Source organism: Cannabis sativa, chromosome 8 (assembly GCF_029168945.1).
Source record: "Cannabis sativa cultivar Pink pepper isolate KNU-18-1 chromosome 8, ASM2916894v1, whole genome shotgun sequence".
Taxonomy (NCBI): Eukaryota; Viridiplantae; Streptophyta; class Magnoliopsida; order Rosales; family Cannabaceae; genus Cannabis; species Cannabis sativa.
Genome location: NC_083608.1, coordinates 36,161,051 through 36,173,409, shown reverse-complemented (window position 1 = coordinate 36,173,409; position 12,359 = coordinate 36,161,051). Strand labels below are relative to the sequence as shown.

The 12,359-nt window shown below is 30.3% G+C and overlaps 1 protein-coding gene and 1 long non-coding RNA gene across 3 annotated transcripts; one reads left to right on the top strand and one right to left on the bottom strand.

Annotated features, from left to right (window-relative positions):
- The first annotated feature begins 5,776 nt into the window (after window positions 1-5,776).
- Window positions 5,777-7,947, top strand: LOC115699008 (LOB domain-containing protein 25). 2 transcript variants are annotated; one of them, XM_061102871.1, is made up of 3 exons: window positions 5,777-5,836; window positions 6,011-6,285; window positions 7,141-7,947. In XM_061102871.1, the coding sequence occupies exon 3, from the start codon at window positions 7,147-7,149 to the stop codon at window positions 7,663-7,665; it is 519 nt and encodes a 172-aa protein (XP_060958854.1). In that variant the 5' UTR covers window positions 5,777-5,836; window positions 6,011-6,285; window positions 7,141-7,146; the 3' UTR covers window positions 7,666-7,947. The 2 variants fall into 2 exon arrangements, with proteins under 2 accessions (XP_060958854.1, XP_030482079.1); XM_030626219.2 differs by having other exon boundaries at window positions 5,778-6,285.
- Window positions 7,948-10,024: 2,077 nt separating this feature from the next.
- Window positions 10,025-11,209, bottom strand: LOC133030071 (uncharacterized). Its single transcript, XR_009683968.1, has 3 exons — window positions 11,010-11,209; window positions 10,553-10,908; window positions 10,025-10,453 (listed from the first exon to the last, which is right to left on the bottom strand). It is a non-coding gene; the product is annotated as an uncharacterized LOC133030071 (long non-coding RNA).
- Window positions 11,210-12,359: the final 1,150 nt, after the last annotated feature.

Sequence of the window (12,359 nt, the reverse complement as noted above, 5' to 3'; positions counted from 1 at the left end):
AAATTAAAACTTGAATAAGCAATATGAGCAATGTATTAGAAAATATTGTAGAATCAACTGGTCATTATAAACTCCCCTTTGGGGTGAGAATATAACACACACATGATCTACCTTCATGAAGTTAACAACAAAGAAAAAATACATATCATTTAAGAATTTTATTACCTTTGGGCAAATAAATTTCTTAAAAATATGTATTAATTCAAGCAAAAAATAATAATAAATTTATATATTTAAATTATTACCTTTGGGCAAATAATTAAAATATATACATTTAATATTAACTCACTTCATGGAATGTGAACTAATATATGTAAATCCTACCTTTGGGCAAGTAATTACACATATAGTCAACCAAAAAAATATAATATTTTCTTCAACATGTGAAATTTGGTGATAAAACAATCATTGAAAATTAATAATTTTCAACCAAATTTCCAAAAAAAAGATATATAATTGCTTTTATTATATTGATAAACAAAAAATAAAGTGTCCACCATAACACATTATTTTTGTATCAAACAACCAAGTTTTATAACTTTAGAACAACAAATAATTAAAAGATGTGAAATAAAAAAATATAGGTGGAGATTACATAGTCAAAATAAATTAAACAAGAGAGTGACTATGTCATATGGGACGAGAAGAAACCCAAAAAATTTTCTATGATTGACAAAATTCGAAAAATTATCAAAAATTATTTTTAATAATTTTTTAACTGCATAATTATCATTAAAATAATAATAATTATTAAACGGAGTCAAAAAATTAATTAAAAATCATAGAAAAATCAGAAATTAAATTCTAATAACGCTGAAAAAAAAATCGTCGAAAACGGACCTCCCAGCCGGCCCCACGCGCCCCCACGCGCCGCCTGCGCGAGTGGGCTTCGCGGCTGGGAGTTGTCTTCAACCTCCAGCGGGTCCATCAGCGGGTCAGACGACCCGGTTCGGCCCCAGTCGGGTCTGTCCCGTTTTCCGGCCAAAAATTCGTCGAAAAGTGGGGATTTTGGATGGGTTTTGCTCGGGAATCAATTTCTAGTTGATCTACGCTACTAATTTCGGGTATTAAAGGTTAAATCTCTAGATTTCAAGACAATACCAATCCGAAAATTGAAGAACACAACAAAAAAAAAAAATTGTAATGCTAATCTTAGTTTAAATCCGAAATTAATTATGTAGGAACATTCTTAAACAATTGATAATGAGTTATCTATAATCAATTTTAGATTAAAAACCATAAAATCAAAATACACAATTATAATTTCACATTATAATCATATAAACCCTAAAACTTTAAATTTAAAATTCTCTTAATATACACAATGATTTCATGCATATAATATATCAATAGAACGAGAATTTAATAATAAACAAAACCCTTAAAGTTTTAAGATTTAAAAACAAAAAATTCAACATAAAATAATAACGAAATTAATATGAAATTATGGATAATTAACATATACAAATTAATTATACTAATTATAGGTTCTGAATCATATACAATAGGCAATCTGATACCACATGTTAGATAAATTAACAATTAACCCAAGATCTATTTGTATATAACATAGAACACAATAGTAGTATATGATAATTGAGTATGTGTACCTGATTGATCCATAGCAATTATCTATGATTGATCCACAGCAGTTACTCCAATTTGATAGTGCAATACTATCAACTAAGTCTTCCTCCCTAGATCTCTAAATCAGAAGCAGTTTATTTTCTCTGATTATCAAAAGGTATACAATTGTGATGAGACAATATGTATTTATAGAGTTAGGGAGGGGACTTAGCTACAAAACCCTAGTTGGGCTGGGCCTGCTCATCAAAGGCTTCAGTCAACTAGAAAAGCCCACACTTCTGCTTCACCTAGACTTTACTCACAGATGCTAAGCCCATTAACAATTGATCACCAACAACTCGGGCTAACACAGCAAAGAACTATCCAATCAACCCAAGTTTTAATAAAACCAATAAAATTTAATGTAAGCCCAAATAAAAGTCTAACATTACTAACAGCTTTTAATTAACAAAACAAAAAAGTTGTTATGTGCTATCAATTTATAGTATCGAAAATACGTTCGAAGATTTTAAATGTGCGTAGTAAACTGAAATATAAGTAATTCTATTTTTGGTATTGTAAACTATATTCAAATTTTTTTAAAAATTTATAGGAATGATACTATAAGTATGAAGAATAATACCGCTATGAAAAAAAATTCTGGCATATAATAATTTCAAACATAAAAATTAAATAAGAGGTTGTAATTAACACTCTTCTATAATATAATAGCAAAATTTTTGGGCTTTAATCTATAAACGCTTTTATTTATTTAAAAAAAGGCATATGCATTCCTTAATTAATGCGTGAGCTGGCTCTTATTCTGTATGTGAACTGGCTCAAAGTGAGAATATATATAGCCTTGGGTTAGAAATTTAGAATACGAGAAAACCAAGTATTGTATTTTATGATACATAGAGTTGGTGTTTGATCAATTGTATATGTATGTATATAAAATAAGATAAGTATAATCAACTATTTATTAATCGGACTTCCAATATGAACCAATAATTGTCTCTCTAATGATTAGGGCCATATACTCGAGTTGACTTAATAATATATTATTCAAAAAAACATAAAAATAAAAAAGAGGTATAACAAAGTGTTCGTCTTTATTAATCACTCCATACTCTTCATCTTTTGATCGACGACCTAATTAATACAATACAATTAGAATTATATTCCTTCTTTTTTACGCATGCAAAAGAGTACTCCCCATTAGTGGACTGAGTAGCATAACTCAACATTATTATATGAATTACTCACCAAGCTTCTAATAATAATATTTGGTATTTTAATTTAATTTAGTTAAAATTATTGACAGCCTTGCTTGATTAGGAAAATCTCTCTACATTAAAAAGGAAAACAGAATATCCAAAAGAAAATTGGTATATATAGGATATACTTATTATTAACATTAATAGTTGTGCAAATTTAATATCAAATTTTTTGTTGTGAGAGATTTATGTGTTAAATCTTTTTTTTGAAAATGCATAATAATTAAGGTTTGTTAAGGAAAGGGGGGCAAAGAGAGAGTTATGTTTTTTTTGGGTACTGACATGTGTTCGCAGGGAGTGTCGGCATGTACACGAAAGAGTGCAAAATATAATGAATTTGAATCATGATGATGATGAGGAGATCTAATAAAGAGAGAAATAACTATCATTCATAACTTCATCAGTATAGTACATCTACAATCATATACATGGACCAACCTCCTTAATTATTATGGCCTTTTCTATTATCTATATTAATTCTCCTTCTTAATTAATTCAATTATATTATTTATTAATTTATTAGTGACCAAATATAATAATGTAATTTATATACATGAATGAGGACGGGAAATCTCACTTTATTTTATGTATAAGAGTACTGATATGTTTGTGATTTTTTTTAAAATTAAAGATGAAAAATTAATGTGTATATAGTATGAAAACAGACACACACAAAAAGATATATAATGTTGTATATAATTACATATAAATTTCATAATATTTATAGTAAAACTTCTATGAATTAATAATTTAATTAAAATTATTAACTAATTAATTATTAATTTATATTCTTTTATTAAGTCGGGACAAAAATAATATAATTTAATTAATTGAGTATTAATTATATATGAAGCACCTGTATTTAATTAGTATCGTAGCATATCTGATACCCCTTTACCATTTGCTGTTCTTCTAATATTATGAATTGTTTAGAGAATAGAAATATATTCTTATATTATATATATGGAAAGCTATTGATGATAATTCAATTCACATGATCACATATTAATAGTTGTTATGGCTCAATTCATATTTAATCAAGAATCCACAAACGTGACCTTAGGGGTCAAATATTCTCCTCTAGATGTAGGGTAGTCTTTATATATATACCTTTCTGGCTTTTCGGCACAAATCAAATGATTTCATTATTATATATACATATATATACTTATGTATTAAATTCGAATAAGGTATATAAAGCAATTAGCTACAGATACATAGATCACAGAAGCGAATATATAGATTAATAAAGCTAATCTTTGATTATTCCATTACATAAAATCGTTGAACAATATCCTTATATTATATGCAATTTTTTTCCCCTTTTCTCTTCAAATAATAAAATTTGTAGTTATAGATCAAAATACTAATTCCATGTGATATCTTTCTATAAAAAAAAATAAAGCACCCTTCAAATCTCTCTAGTAAAAAAGCCTTCAATTACGGGGTTCATTTTTATGCCCAAACATTCATCAAATCTAGCTACATATATACCTAGTATATAACATTAAACATCAATGTGTATTTTTCTAATTATATTCGAACTAAGAATAATGTCATGTTTGGTACAGTGATGATGATGATATATATATACATATATATGTGGTGGTATATTGTACGTGCAAGTTGTCACACTGTCAGGCTCTGACAAAATAATATATGGTTTTAAAGAGATTTGTGATGATAAATATAGTGAAAAGGGAAACAGATATCTCAGACCAGACATTTATTATAGGGTATTGCCCATAATTATTGATTTCAGCCAATCTTTGTTCTGTAATCTACACCAAAAAAAAAAAATAGTACTAGTACACTGCTCAACTCATCAATAATAGAGTACAAAACAGTATATCTTTCAGAGCCTTCGGATAATAGACAAAAAAGGTTACTTATATATTATATATACACTCATCTCAATAATAGAAATCCAACAGTAAATTATAATTAATGTTCAGAGAGCACAGCATGCATCGTGGCCAATTAATATACAAGTTTTGCATAAAACGTAAATATAGTCATGCACCGATTATATTTTATATTCATGTATATATAGTTAAAGATCAAATTATTACTTTGATAAAATACTTATATATAGTACACTAAATTGTATATATATATTGTGCGCACACAGTATTTGATTTTTTTCTTCTTCTTTTTTGGTATTTGATTTTCTGTGTACATGCATATACAATAATTTTCCTTTGTTTTTAATGCTCAAACGATGATTAATATATTGTGTACCATATCAATTATATATCATGAATTCTATAGCTCATAACTTTTATGCATAATATTATTGTATCTAAAAAGTTAATATATGTACTATGTACCCACCTAGCTATACATGTGTCCCAATTTATTTTCTAGGAACAAATTTTTTGAAACATTTATAATTTCTGTGCTACTTATCTACAATTCAACTTTTGTATCATATATATTCTTAATTAATTAATAATGATTATTAATATTGGTACTCTGTAATTTGAACATTAATATATAACATTGTCATATATATATTTGTTTTAGTGAGAAATACTGGTAGTTTGTTAGTAAAATTGAGTCAAAGCACTCTTTTGTAGTAATTTTTAAATAACAGGATATCTTTTAATAATGATTATCAAGGACATAATATACAAAAATCATACATACCAAATTAATTTATTAATTTTTCTCTATTTGAATGAGCCTAGCTAAGTTCATTTATATGACTATATATAAAGATAGAAATACAAAAAGTTCTATAAAGACATACACACATAAATAATTATAGTGTGACTTTGATATGACAAGAGTAAAAGGTAGCAGTAGTAGTAGTACTGTGTATAATAGAGTGGTTGGGGCAAGTCTCCGGTTAATTTGGCAATTGCAAAACAATGAACAGTGTTTGACATTATTATTATTATAAAGGCAGATCAGTAGTAGTAGTAAGTGTCATACCAATCTTTAATAATTTATTATTACACAAAACTCTTGTGTTGTGTGTATGTAGTAGTGTAAGTGAGTGAGTGAGTGAGTGTGTTTTGCTTTCCATATTACTCAATTCATTAATTCTCTCTCACTACTGATAGAAGAAAATGCTCTTTGCCTCCCCAAACTGGTCCTAATTATTTCTCTCTTAATATATATATATTTGCCTTTTTGTCACACTGTGTGTTTTGTTTTTTCAGGTACTCTTTTGTATATGTTTTGAGGGCCTAGCTAGCTAATTTCATCTCTTTCTCTCTCTCTCATCTCTCTCTCTGCTGCAACAACTATAGCTATAGCTATATATAGCTAGGGTTTCTCTGGCCACTACAGCTGCCTGCTCTTAATTCCCACTCGATCACATCCAACAGTATCTTTTATTTCATTCACTACTTCAATTTCCCCCTTCTTATCATTTTCAATCCAAATATACAGCAGATCTTGAAAGAGTTCTCTCACACGAAGGATAAATATAAAGGTAATAATTATCACCGTATATATATATACATACTATGTTTTTCTCATGAAGAAAATCTAGGCATATATACATACATATATAATAGTGATTTAGGATAGGTTTCGAGAGTTGGATATTCTAAGCTTTGGCTATAATACTGATTTAGTAAAGATATAATACTGTAATTAGGTTAATTAATTAATAGAGATATAATAAAAGAAAGAGGATTTGTTGACAAATATTATAGTTACTATTTATATAAGTATATATATATCAAGGTTACCAGATTATCTAATTGAAACAAGAGTCAAATAAGAAATTTAAAGTGATATATCAAAATAATATTTTGATGGCCAATTGGATTCAACATCAACAGGTCAATTAATTTGAAATCTATCAAAACAGGAAATTAAGACTATATTGTCAAATATATTAAGTTTGAATAATATATACTATAAATATATAGAATTTTTGTAGGGTTTCTATTAATACTTAACTAAATATATGTTACTATATAAAATATTCATATGATCATTAGAATTATTAAAAAAGAAGTTGCAGGCACTGGCCAAAAAAGTAAACGGAGGTTGAAAACCAAAGTAGTATATAATATGGTGTGGTGGCGGTGGCTGCTGTTTTCTGTCACCAAATAATAATTAACTAAATGTGAACAAAGTGTATATATGGTCCTCACACACACACACACACATAATATATATATGGAGCTAACTAACCCTAGTCCACACTGTCCTTTTTTCTAAACATTTCCCCTTGATTTAATATTAATTAGCCCTTAATGAAATAATTATCTGTAATATGAAAAACTAGTTATAATATCTTCTTAATTATGAGATTATTAATTAATATCATGATCAGATTCAGATGGCTTCATCAAGTAGCTACTCCAACTCTCCCTGCGCAGCTTGCAAGTTTCTTAGGCGAAAATGCATGCCAGACTGCATATTCGCGCCGTATTTCCCTCCTGAAGAGCCACAGAAATTCGCAAACGTCCACAAAATATTTGGGGCCAGCAATGTGAGCAAGCTCCTGAACGAGGTCCTCCCTCACCAGAGAGAGGACGCTGTTAATTCTCTGGCCTACGAAGCCGAGGCCAGGATGAAAGATCCTGTCTACGGCTGCGTAGGCGCTATCTCAGTCCTCCAACGCCAAGTCATTCGCCTTCAAAAGGAATTGGATGCGACCAATGCCGATCTCATGCGCTACGCCCGCACCATAGACCACCATGGTTCGTCTCATTCTTCTTCTGCTAACAGTTCCAACCATTATGCAACCACTACTCAAAACTCATCCTTCTATTTCACCAATTCTCCATGGAGCTGTACTGATGATCCATGTGGAGATCATCACGGCCACGGAGGTGGTGGAGGTAATAATATGTAATAATTAATTAATTAATTATAATAAGCTATATATGTATACATAGCTTATATTATTTAATTACTAGCTAGTTACTATAAGTACGGCTTGGTGGATAGGGGTAGCTTATCATGATCGATGTTTGTTTGATGATTGATCATCTACATGTAAAGAATAATTTTGTTGTTGCTTTTTTTAATTTATATCTTATCAACTATGTAGCATGATTGAGTTTAGAGAGTAGAGCAGTAGTACTATACTACTGGTTGTATTACTATTTTTGATCATGACTAGATCAATCTACTATATCTTTCGATTCTCTTGTAGTGTGTGCAAAGAGAGAAGAGCTTTCTTGTTTTTACTTCATGAAGCTCTATATATATATCTCTCTCTTACTCTATATGTAAATAAATTATAAAAGTGGCATGTGGGTTATTATAATTTGTCTTGTATATATGTGAAGTACCATTAATTAATCTTTTTGTTCTAAATTATTAATTGTGCTATATATATATACAGTTAATTAACAAGAGAATGCACTAATAATAATGACACCCACATATGTTATTTTGTTACTATGGTGACGGCTGCATTTGTCGACTTGTATAACTTTTTGGCCTGATATTATTTGGTATTTACAAAGCAAAGGTTGACAAGATAATGAGATATAATTACCTCTTATGGTTATTCCAATTGCTATGTATTATTATTGTCTAAATGTGGTCCTTTTTAGTTAATTGGATAATTAATTTGTACGTATTATATAATATGATCATTAGCTAGCTACTTAATTAGCTTAATGAGTTCAAAAGATCGAAATGACAGGGACAAATGAGTATGTTTATTGGTCTTTTAAATAACTACCATACATACACAATCTTTTCTAATGGTTAAGCAGCATAATATATATATAAGACTAATTACTTTAATTATTTGTTGTTTGCCGACTAATATATCGGCGCGCAAGATTAATATATATTTATATTTATATACAACATAGTCATTGTGTTCTGATTGGTTGGTAAGTGACAAAATGTATTATTAATTTTCAAAACTCTTTTTTATTCATGTTTTTTTCTTCTTTTTTGTTCTACTGCCATAAAAGTGAAAGAGCTTTTGTCTCCAATTGGTTACTTATCTTTGTGGAAAAACTTATTGAAAGACCTTGTGTTGATCACAAAAATGGATATGTAAAGTACAGAGGAAACAAGGCATGGTTCTCATTCAACATACGGTTCCCCATTATAAATTTGCTTTATTAATTATATCATGCATTGTATGAGGCCTCAACGCTAGTGTGAACCAAATTGAAAAAACAATTTTCACTATTACATATATAATGGGATTGTGAGAATATTCTAATTACCTTTATCTTTTCGGCATTTATCAAATTATAGTTTTTTCTTTTAGAGAGCTAGAGCTATGTATATATAGGCTATAGAGCTTTAGCTGTTACTTTTTACACATGAAAGTCTCTGTTTGTAAAAGACAGATAAATGTGGCACTACTGTAAATATGTTGACTTGGGCAGCTGTGTCCAAATTTTTTAACCGTTGTATCACTTGCTTGTGAATTTCATGTCCCTCTTCATCATAACACTCTTTGCCCAAAACAGTAACCTAACAGATACCTACTCTCAGATCCACAAAAGGGGTTGTTTCCCCATGTGATGAGTACGTCCTCTCTCCAATATGTAAATAACATACCATGCTTCTATAATTTACACTTTTAAAATAGGTTACATCTCATGGAATTTTTTATATCATTTTTTTTTATACTTGTTTACAATATAATTATTTAAAATATTTTACAAAATTTTGAGAGGCTCGAAAAAATTAACACACTGAAAATAAGATTCAAAAAATCCGCTGCACGTGAAATTGTTTTATTTTATACGCATGTCAAATAATTAAAAAATTCTCCAAACAGATAAAAAGTACATGGTGAGTATACACCTAAAAATAATAATAATAATAGTATACACATATGGTCATAGACATAAATTTTAATTTTTTTCTCACAAAGAAAAATTCTCTACTTCAAATCTCCCATCCCCAATATAAAATAAAAAAAATATTATGTTTTTTTGGTTTTGTGTATTTATATTTCACCCTAAAAACAAAACAGTATATTTTGTAATTACATTCACTACTACAAAAACACCCTTTAGAGGCGGTTTTTAAGCCCTTTAGGCGTCGGTTTTCGCGAAATTCGCTACCGACGCTGATCAGGGCGACGCTAAAGGGTTTATATGAACCGACGCCATATATACCCCTATGGCGTCGGTTATTAGCTGGGAACCGACGCCATAGGGGTACATATGGCGTCGGTTCCTAGCCAATAACCGACGCCATAAGTGGCGTAGGAACCGACGCCATATGTACGCGAATTTCAGTTTTCCTCATTTTTTTTTAAATTTAATTATATTATTTTAATTTTATATTTATTAATTTATATATTATTTTATTTAATTTAAATTACATATTTATTTAAATTTTAAATTACATATTTATTTAATTTAATTATATATTAATTACATTTTAAATTAAATAGTAATTAAATTTGGGTAAAAACATAATTTGATTTCATAAAAGTAATTAAATATTACACAAACATGTAAAATTAGTTAAAAATATTAATAAGTTAATAAATCTAATTACAAGTTAATCTATAAAAATTACATAATGAAGAAAAATTCTTCGACCTTTGAACCTCAATCGTCACCGTGAATCACCGCCATCAATTGTTCGATCCACTTTCGCTGTAGTGGTAACAATTCTGTTTTTGGATCGTATTGCTTCTTACCCCCAAACTGTTAAAAAAATTAAAAATTTATATTAGTTTATGTATATGTATATTATATATTTGTTATTATAAAATTTATATACTATGATCAATAATTAAAACTTACAGCTTTTTGATCTTGTATGTAACGGTTGGGGTTGGCACGTGCGACGATGTCAGTGATATATTTCAAAACATAAAAACCGCATTCTTGGCTTTTAGGTTGTCTTGGACAGTTTGCTTGTGAAATTCCTTGCCACGGGCCAAGATACTGATGTGCGTCCCCTATATACATAAATGCCCTGTTTGGAAAAATTATATTAGCATTTCAATTCGTTAGTTAATTTAAATTCGTTACATAAGAAGTCATTAAATTATTACCTTCCGATCATTTGTTCTATTTCTTCGGGAATTGGGCGGCCTTTTACAGGGTTTAAATGGATAATTTTCCTTGGCGCAACCACCACTAGCGTCCAATGCATCCTAGAAAATTATATTGGAATATAAGTAAGATAGTATAAAAATAATTTGAAGACATAATATAGAAATGAACAATTAGCACTAAAGAATTTAATAAAGTTTACCCGATATTCCAAGGAATAAAGAACATTTGGTGGTTGTTGTTCATTAATGATAACCAATTAGCCAATCGTCTTGCCGCATCGTCAAAAGACTGACTCTGTTCTTCATCGTTGATCCCATGCACTGTGAGAAGCTCTGGGTCGTAAAACTTGAAAATTTTTCTCAGACCGTTGATGCTCTCCCATATGTGCCTGCCAAAAAAAGTGTTAGTGCCTTATAATAATTTAACTATAATTTGATATAAGGTTAATTAGATTAAAGAAGAGTATACATCATTCCAAAACGACATTCCCCAGTTTGCCGATGTAGTTACACGTAGCAACCTGCTGCAAATCCTCTCCAGAAAGCAGGATCTGGGTACGCGGTGCAATGAATCCTCGGGGGACAGAAATTGTGATTATATCACGTTTATCTTTGAGCCTTAGGAATTCATGAATCATCCATTTTAGTGAATTAGGGATCAACGCCATCTTCTCTTCCGTGAACAACTCATCTTCCCGTGCACCACGGCCTTGTGGAGAAAGCATCGGAGCTTTCCCCTTTGACGCATCACGTCTTGAGGGCGGTTGAGCGAGTGGACCCTAAACAAAATAGAACATAATATATATATATATATCAAATTTTATCTAAATTCTACCGAAATTTTGGCAGCATAACGGTTGTAATTGAATGACCCCAAAAATTTTGAACATGGCTGTATAACGACAAATAACACATATATAACAGTAGTTTGTTCATCCATCCCACCGCAGCACATATATTCGCAGAACCTACTTCACTACGGATGAATATTGAAGATATTCAAACTCCACTAATCATTAATAATTAATTTCAGTTGAGAAGTTACCTCGGTTGTTAAAATTAAGTGTTTAGGCCAAGGAAGGAACATCTGGTACACGTCCATAACATATCTGCACTCTTCAATTGGGACTGGGATTTCAGCGTCCTCTTGCAGGATTTCCGTAACCATGATCCGAGCATGTGAATCATCGTAATCCTGGCAGTGAACTTTGATCGTACCCACATGCTCGTACAAATACCCTCGGGCCACAATATTGTCGATGTCGTCAGAGCAGAGATGTACTGTCTGATTAAGGGCCGCATGGTCCTCAAAATTGTATAGGATACCTTGGTCGTTGAGGGAAATGAACTCCTCAGCATAAATTTGTGGTTGTACCTCATCCTGAGGAGCGTATGGTTGTGGAACATACGCCTCACCAGCCACCTCTCCTTCTTCCTCTTGTTCGGCAGCGTTCCTTTGCTGCTTAAGGGATTGGACTTCGGCTGTTAATTTTTCAATCTCCTTCGCTTGCTGAGCCACAACATCAGACACTTCCCTTTTCTTCCTACCG